Here is a 9,011-nt window from a genome sequence, read left to right on the forward strand (position 1 = left end):
AGAATCTGTTACATTTTGTGCATTTATCATCTAAAACCATGCATTTTTAGTTTAGGTTAGTGAATTTAGTGTCCTCGTTTTTCCTCATAATAAACTCGGAATTGTCCAATTTTCAGAAAAAAACCCCAACAACACTCGAATAGCAAATCACAAAGTCCCATCGTCTGATCAGCAGCTTTTTCTACAACCTCTGAAAGACTGGTGGTTCATCCTGACGCTGAAGCTACATCAACTTGTAGAATCGGTGCAATAAAGTGCGATGAAGGTGGTTTGGTGACACATAGTGGCCTCGGATACTTTGTGCAAGACTTAAAGCTGTCTGTAGGTTTAAAGAAGAGAAGGACAAAGATAATTATCTGGATTTTACTGAATCCTGGATCTCATATCAACAAATTTATTAAACTGTATTATATTGTTTTCTTATTTGAGTTTTATTGTGAGTAAATAATGTGAATATAGCACCTTACGATGAAAAAAAAATCTATTTTTTTGTCCTTTGAAGATAAAAAAACACAGTTCTAGATACAAATTAGGTCTTGCAATAGAATGGAGCATTCATAGAAATAACACAAATTTAGGTTTAGTTTTTTGTTATATAGGCATTTATGTTCTTACCTGGCAAGAAAACCCATCGGGTGCCTGATGATCCAGAGGAACGTAGAATCGGATGAATAGTGGAGATGAAGACTATTGAAGGCCTAGCTTTCCTTGAAGGAATGCATATCGCCCGCTGCCTTTTAAACTAAGATCATCTTATGATGAGAAGGGACAGAGCTTTTTGACAAACTTTGCATCAGAGTACGTATTTAGGATGATTCTCAGCTACTACCACATCAGCCTTTAGCTCAGTATCTGTAAATGTCCCTGACTTGTAGCCATTTTTGTTCTTTTTAAGTTCAGTTGTCTGTGCTGGCCTTGACTCCAAATGTTAACCAGTTGTAGATGCACATCCAATGAGCACATATTTACCAACACAACAGACGAACAAAGAGACGAAAATATTTTCACCCTTTTGGCGGCAGGTGATAATAATTCAGTGTGCGTTGAGGAAAATGAAAGTCAAGGATAAAATAGTGTGATGGTATAACAAGCAGCAGCAGTTCAGTCTGGAAGAAACACAAAAACATCTGAATGTTTGATGGAGGTGGTGTTTCATTCAGGGTCAGCAGCTCACTGGCTGTTCTGGGTTTTTATTTTCATAGTTTTATCTTTAGTGTCATCTTCCTTGTTAGTTTTTCATTTCTTTCAAATCTTAACTGTCATTTTAACTTTTATCTTTCCTGAGCAGGATCTATGACATCGGTGCTACTTTGGGCTCGTCTCAGGCTCTCAGAGCATCCAAAGGTTTGACACGCTCATGCAGACTTAAGGAGGTGTTCCCTCAAAATGCTGTCATATTGTTTCTTTCAGAGACATTCACTCGATAACGATGGCTCAGACTACCAAGCTACATTAAGCTGTGCTGAACTTTAAAACATGTCAGAACTAATAGGTACTTCAAGGCCTGAGTAGTGGTATTTGCAGTAGGAAATTAAAGCTTCGTAAATAACTTGTAAAGCGGCTACGGAAAGTGCGTTTTGGTCCAATAATTAAAACCTCCGGAGTCGAGGAGAGGAAATAAATCATTAGTAAAGTTTGTGTTTTTTCGGTGTGTTGCAGATCCACTACTGGGAAAAAGACAAGCAGAACCAGACTGAGAAGGTGAAGGTGATTTTTGTCCCAGACACCCGTGTGCACCTCACAAACCTGAGCAGCTATTCATCTTATCTGGTCACACTGACTGCCTTCAACACCGCCGGTGACGGACCGCCCAGTGACCCCCGTGGGGCTCGGACCCTGCAGTCTGGTAGGAAATGGAGACAGTTCAGTCCCCTAAACCCAAACAAACAAGCGTAAAATGTTTCTAATCTCCTCGATTCATCTTGTGTGTCCGCAGCTCCTAGCCAGCCGAGCTACCTGTCCTTCTCCGAGGTGACAGGGGGCAGCGTCAATGTCTCCTGGGGAGCTCCACTCACTCCCAATGGACAGGTGGAGGGCTACAGGGTCGTCTATCAACCCACAGCTCCTGTGCAAGGTACACACACGCATAGTCATTCGCTCACAAAAGAGCGTGCCGGTTGTTACGATAATCTGTGCTTTCATTATCTGCAGGAGTGAGTAAAGTAGTGACGGTGGACGTGAAAGGGGGCTGGCAGCGATGGCTGAAGGTTCGAGACCTGATCAAAGGAGCGACGTACACGTTCAGTGTCCAGGCTCTCACAGTGAGCTACGGACCGCCAATACAGGCAAACATCACCGCTCAGCCTGTGAAAGGTACGCACGGGTCGGGGAGGGGGTGGATCATTGGACTCAGATGGTTCTCTCTGTTAGTCAAATAAATATTTAGTCTAAAATGATATCTATGCTGTCTAATGATTTCTAAAAATCCCAAAAAAGAAGTCATAAAGTTATATCTAGTTGTTTTGTCTTGTGTCAACAACACTGAAAAACATGTCAGCAATAGTTCAGATCTTTTGAAGTGAGGTTCTGTGGAAAGGTTGTCAACAATGAATATCTTACCTGTTCTAGATAGATCTTTGAATGACCTCAGTTTGGAGGAATGCTGACCAGACTGACGAGCTAACCGTTACTCCATTGCTGCCATCTTAAAAAAAACTTTAATCTCAAAAGTTTTATAGCGGATTGTGCAAATACTAATTTAAAACCTTTTACACAACTTCCAATTTCACACTGAGTGGTTATTTTTGTAGACTTCTATAGTTAGCTGCAAGACCAAATAGCGGCAGCAGCTGGCTGTGTCACTTCCTGTGCAGCCTGGGCCACTTCCAGTCAGAATAACAGTGTAATGATAAATCGACTCTCTGAATTATACTTTTAATGTATTTAGTTCACAAAGCTGAGCAAAGAGAAGTGTAGCAAATACATGAGAACCACTGTAACTACCAAAGAATACACATTTATAGAAAAACATTCAAACTTATTGGTAATAATAATTTTAATCTTTTCAGATCCAGATTGCAGTTTGTAACTGGGGTTAGGTTAAGTTATGGTCATGTTGGGATCGTAAATGTTCAGGCAGCTTCTGTCATCGATAAAGAAAGCAACGAGTTTTCAGACTTCCAGCATGTGACCAATGAAAACCTGGGCTCAGACCGGGGTGATCATCTTAGCTCCTTATACAACTTGATTAAAACAGTCAGAGCATTCCCATTTTGTAATGAGATGTAATATTCTTTAAGCGGTTCCATTATGAGAATATGTTTTTAAATGTGTGTGTATAAAACCCGTGATGCTCAGAGTTAACTCCCGAGAAAACAACACAGTAAATCAGGACCGTCTAAAATGGGGTGATTGTGTTCCTCTAATATCAAAGGAACCCCAGGATCGCCCACGGAAATGTCCATCACCAAGACGTCCTCTGACTTAAACATCCAGTGGTCAGAGGGAGACACCGGTGCTGCTCCTGTGACCGGATACGTTATTGAGGCTCGTCCCTCAGGTGAGCTCTGTTACGCCCCACACAGGTCATATATAACCTTCCAGATGTTCACGTTTTTATCATCCGCACTAAATTTTTTAGCTCCTTGCGCTAAACTGTTCTGAGCGCAGGTCTCTGTGGATTCATTATTACCTGCTGTGCAAATCAAGTCAGGCACAATTTTCTAATAAAGATTACAAGATGTGTAACGCAGGAAGGGAAATTATTTCAGCACTCTGCAGGAGAGTGTGTGGAGACTGTAATATAATTGTACAACAGCTAACAGCGAGTAAACCTCTTTCATTAAAATGATAACAGTCATCATTGTCATCAACGCAATATCATTATCATCTTGAATGTAATTTGGCAATGTATAATTTTCCTTACGCACATTTAAAAGGGACTAATTCTCCAGTTGTCTGGTCTGCAGACGAGGGAGTGTGGGACTCCTTCATCCGGCTTCTCCCCCCCAGCAGCAGGTCTGTTTCTGTGCCGCTGGAGCGTCTGAGGTCGGGGATCAGCTACGAATTCAGAGTCGTCGCTGTTAATCGCTATGGTTACGGACAGCCAAGTACACCATCTGTGGCTCTTGCTGGTAAGCACACACACACACAGAGTGATGGAGTGGGTGCTGATGAAAGAAACTCACCTTCTCTGACAGAAGGCGTGCTGGAGAAGGTTGGTGAGATGGTTATTTGCTGCCATCTCAAGGCAGAGTTACCACAACTACAGCAAACCTCACCATACAAACATTCAGTTTACCGTCTGTTGCACAGCCGTACATTTATTTGTTTCTCAGTAAATTGCCTTCATACATTTATCTAGCCCATTTACTAAACTGACTGAGGAATGAGTCGTTTTTTTTCAAGGAATCTGTCCAGAATCCATCCATCTTCTCAACCATGTCTTCAAAATGCAAAAGGAAAACTGGTCTGCTGATAAAAACTGCATAAACCAAGTTGGGCTGGAAGGAAACCTGATATATTCCTAATCTACTGTATGCCCCTGTCTGCCTGCAGCGCTGTCGGAGCGTCCCTTTTATGAAGAGTGGTGGTTCCTGCTGGTTATGGCTCTGGTAGGACTCATCCTCATTCTGGTCCTGGTCTTCACTCTGCTGCTGCACGGAAACAGCACCAAGTACAAGGCCTGCGGCACAGGTCTGAGCCTCAGTCATTAAATCTCTGTTGCTTCTCGGATGTCACAGTCGTGCCATTGATGTTTGCTCACTTTTACTCTTCGGTTAAAAAAAGAGGGAAGATTTCTCTCCGGGTTTATTTGTGTCGTCTGTCTCGGCCTCAGCGGGGTGCCTTATTATACTCTTAAAAGATTCGGCGCAGTTTTCTCTGAATTCTCTGATACTGTCAAGCTAAGGCAGGCGCACTCGTCTCACACTTTGTTTGTCTTATTTGTTGTGTAAAACTGCCTCCTGTGGTCTTGTTGGACGACGGGAGGTATCAGCATTCCCTCAGAAAGATCATTCAGGAAAATTACATTTTCAGGCTTCTCAGTAAAAAGTTATCTTCCTGATGCCATGTTTTTATAATTGTAAAAGTCTATATTTTGATACAAAAATCAAGCCTTCTTTTTTTTAATTTGTAAAAACACTAGCTAATTGAACAGTTTACGTTTTCTAAGGTTTAATGAGAGTTTATTAAGTTAAATTAATTTGTCATATTTATCCTAACTGCTAGATGTCACTAAAATGTCCTCACTGCTCCTTTAATTCAGATGAGTTGCAAATAAACACTTCAAAAGGTTTTGTTGTGAATTATTACTATATAAATACTGTAACTCAGTTTAAAAACAGTGACAGACATTGTGTGTTTTTTTAATAAATGTCATTTTTCGATACAGTTTATATTAGGATGACATGATATAGTCAAAAACTGTTTTTGTATTTACTGGTGCAGCTTACAGTGGCTCAGAGAATTTCATAAACATTTATTGTTATTAAATCATTTTTTTGTTCTGTTTGTTTTTGACTTAATGCTAATTGATGCATGTTTGCTATGCCTGAGTTTATGCTTCCTCCTCAAAGGTCAAAGGTCAGCAGCACTTGACCCAAACGATCACTGTTATTATGTGTGATGCACTGTCAACTTAGTTGGAGGCTCTTTCTGTTTTGTTTTTTTCCTGCTTTGAAACTGTCAGTGCTGTTCCTGGTCGTGGGTAACGCAGTTTTTTTGTAGGCGTGTCGGAACAGCTGATAGTGTGAGCTGCCACAGAAACCTGAACAATGAAGTGATCAGAGAGCGTCTTAGAGGGTGAAGTGGAAATATAAACACGAGTAAAATCAACAACAGGCCTGTTCTCCAGACAGAATACTTCCATCGTCTTTTTTTGTTTAAATAGTGATAGTATCTTCTTCTTCTTCGTTTATTTACCTGCCAGTCAGAGTTCTTCTGTTCGTTTCCTATTCTGAGATGTCATCAAATGGACAAAATAAACAAAAATAGGTGTATGTAGTGAGGAGAAGAAGAAAGTTTCTGAACTGACTTTTGCTTTCTGGCAGGGAAGCACGCGACCACGGGGGAGGAGTCGGTGACTCTGGACAACGGGGGTTTCACTGCTCTGGAGCTGAACAGCAGAACGCTCAACACCAAGAACTCCTTCCTGAAGAAGAACGGGACCCGGTGAGCGCTCCCTCGCTCCCCGACACAAAAACGTGCCTGAGCTTGACCCAGTAATAACACATCTATTGTTCGAATGTGTGTCCAGATCCCCCCCCAGGCCCAGTCCGGGTGGTCTTCACTACTCTGATGACGATATCTGCAACAACTACAACGGAGCGGTGCTCACGGAGAGCACCACACTCACTGAGAAACCCACTGAGGTCTCTGAGTCCGAGGTATCCTGTTCTGTCTGTCTGTCTCTTCACTCATCTGGCTCCGGACTGAAAACTGGAAGAATCACAAACTTCGGCACCCTATTGGCTCAATCTCTTCATTTGTTTTTATAATCTATTGATAAACTTGGCATGATTGATAATTTCTTGAATGTATTGCATTAACATATTCTATAACAGAACATCTCTTGCACGTCTGGAAGGAGAGAACCCTCCTCTGTGTCTCTTCGAGAGTCTTTTTTTGTTTGATACAAATTTGGGCTAAAATTGAGTTGATGTGAGTTTACATCATCCGCTGGTTTGAGCCTGACCTGTGACCTTCTGTCGCTGTCTACCGTCTTTTATCTGTTGCCTCATATCTCCTGTCAAATATGTGTATTTTACTCCCCTGTGTTGTATTTAGTGGGATGTGTTGATCATTTTAGTGCTCCTAACTCTTTTCTTTTTAGTTTAGATTCTGCCGAAAGCCCTAACTTTAGATCTAGCTCTTCTTATTGACACCCTTTCTGGTTCCTCCTTCACCGTTTAGGTGGTGTCTCACTGAGCTGCAACTGTTGGGGACTAAAAATTGCAGGAAAATTGTGAGGGGGGGGGAAAAAGGCAAATTTTGAAGTGTTTGCAAAGTCCGTGTTCCCACCTTGGCAGCTGTCCACATGTTTATGATTTAATATACTGGAGTACACTTCTGAAATGAAGATAGGAAGATTTGAACCAGTTTTTCAATAATTATTATTTATCATCAGTGTGGCTTTTAGACCTGGACATGTTTTCTGTCAGGTGACAAAATTCAGCTCTAGTTCTCTTGAGATGAGTTGGAGACGCCCGCATCGACTTGGTGTTCATTTTGAGGAAAGATTTGTTGGACAAACGGTTTGGACGTGTTCAAAACTCAATCCCCTGGACTGGGCACCTCTCACCCGAGGAAACTGAGACTTCCTCCTGCTCGCCGTTTGCCAGCTGGTCACAGCCCAGTGAGATACCAGCGTTTTCAGCAGTTTTACCATCAGGAAGCAAAGTTTTTCCTATAAATAAACAGGATAATATCTTTGACCATCCTTTTCAATTTCCTCACTGCTTACTAATCATTCCTACAACGGCTTATGGGCCTGAGCAAAAAAAAGAAACTACAAAAACTTCTCAGTCTTAAGATAATTAGTTATGTTTGCTGTCAAAATGCAAACAAGAAATGTAATTAATATTAATTAAAAGTAGCATTTGTTGATCTTGTGTAATCATTTAGCACTCAAAGTGTGTTGAGGATGGCTCTCAGCTACCACCACACCGAGATGAACATCCAATAATTACTTTCTGACAGTTTTATCAAAGTCCGTCCACTGGTTCATGAAATATTTTGCTAACAGACAAATGAACACACACAAATGGAAGCAATTACACGATCACCCACCTTCTATGATGGTGGGCAGTAATGATTCGACCAAAGAGGCGTTTTAGAGTCAGTGACCTTCATTTTGAAGAGAAAAAGCAGCCTTTTAAAATGAAGGCTTGTTAACAGAATTGGACGTGCAGAAGAAGAAACTTTACAAATGTCAGTGCAGATTAAAGACAGGAAGTCTGGAAACGTTCTGACAGTGTGGAAAGAAAAAAAAGCTTTATTAGATGTTTGTAGCTGCTTTTCGTCTTTAAGCAGCAAACATCACATCTGAGATGAAGCTTTTATTTAGAGCCCAGTTATCTTGGCTTCTTACCTGTTAAAAAGCCTAAAGTAAGTTTATTAAAAACAATAATTAGGATAGGACTGGGCGTCTACCATCTGTTCGCTTCTCAGCATGTTAAAATAGAAAATAGACATTGATTTGTAGCAAACAGATTTTAGAGATTTTAACCCGTTCCTTGCTTCGGTTCCTATAATCGGCGGACATCTGACCCGGTTGTGTTTGTGTTTGCATCCAGTTAACGGACAGCGACTACGAGGACGAGCAGCCGAAGCACTCCTTCGTTAACCACTACATGAGCGACCCCACCTACTACAACTCGTGGAAGCGGCAGCCCAAAGGCCTTAAAGGGGTGGGGGCTCCTTTTGGCTACGAGGAGTGTGCCACCGCAGACACGGAGCCCTACTACCAGACCGTGGTCACCCAGCACAGCACAGGTGGAGCGTACACACCCACGGGGCAGCCCGCACACACACACGTCAACCCCAACACCAACCCACCGGGGTCCCGCACCCCTGTGACAGGATTCTCCTCATTTGTTTGACTGTAGAGACAATATTTGCACAAAGTAATACACACACACACACGTGGAAGGAGGATGTGGGTGGGGGGGGCAGTGTGTGTTTGGACTAAAGGAACTGAAGCAGCCCGTCACGCCCCAAAGAACTAAACTTACACTTCTCTCTCGCCTTCGGCCCCACCGACGTTCATGAAGACCCCGTGTTCTGTGTGTGTGTTCCTTAAATCTTTTACACCTCTTCGTCACTGTGCTCACACACACAGTTGCTGTCCTCATTTCCCACAAACTCTCAGCGGCTTTTTCCCTCCCGATGCTCACGCCTGCACCAGAGACTCTCCGACGAGAGCCAGGAGCCACGACTGGATCTGTCTGTAAGTCCGTTTGTGTTTCCGACTTGGAGAGACCACCCTGGAGCTGGAGAAAGCTGATATTTCCGCACAAAACTTTTCTTCTGATTTCTGTATCTACACATAAGTGCACAAGTCCCCACCCACC

At 42.3% G+C, this 9,011-nt stretch overlaps 1 protein-coding gene across 3 annotated transcripts in view; it reads left to right on the forward strand.

Moving 5' to 3' along the window:
* Positions 1-9,005, forward strand: part of LOC108230528 (protein sidekick-1) — a 260,584-nt gene extending 251,579 nt beyond the window's left edge. For 2 of the 3 annotated variants that reach the window (XM_017406846.2, XM_017406872.2), the window contains 9 exons: positions 1,660-1,846; positions 1,937-2,074; positions 2,152-2,313; positions 3,374-3,499; positions 3,909-4,073; positions 4,498-4,635; positions 5,991-6,111; positions 6,197-6,326; positions 8,235-9,005. In XM_017406846.2, the coding sequence (XP_017262335.1) occupies positions 1,660-1,846; positions 1,937-2,074; positions 2,152-2,313; positions 3,374-3,499; positions 3,909-4,073; positions 4,498-4,635; positions 5,991-6,111; positions 6,197-6,326; positions 8,235-8,540 (1,473 nt within the window). In that variant the 3' untranslated portion in view covers positions 8,541-9,005. The remainder of the gene's footprint in view (positions 1-1,659; positions 1,847-1,936; positions 2,075-2,151; positions 2,314-3,373; positions 3,500-3,908; positions 4,074-4,497; positions 4,636-5,990; positions 6,112-6,196; positions 6,327-8,234) is intronic. The other variant, XM_037974788.1, reaches the window with a different exon arrangement.
* The last annotated feature ends 6 nt before the right edge of the window (positions 9,006-9,011 follow it).

Source organism: Kryptolebias marmoratus, linkage group LG3 (assembly GCF_001649575.2).
Source record: "Kryptolebias marmoratus isolate JLee-2015 linkage group LG3, ASM164957v2, whole genome shotgun sequence".
Lineage (NCBI taxonomy): Eukaryota > Metazoa > Chordata > Actinopteri > Cyprinodontiformes > Rivulidae > Kryptolebias > Kryptolebias marmoratus.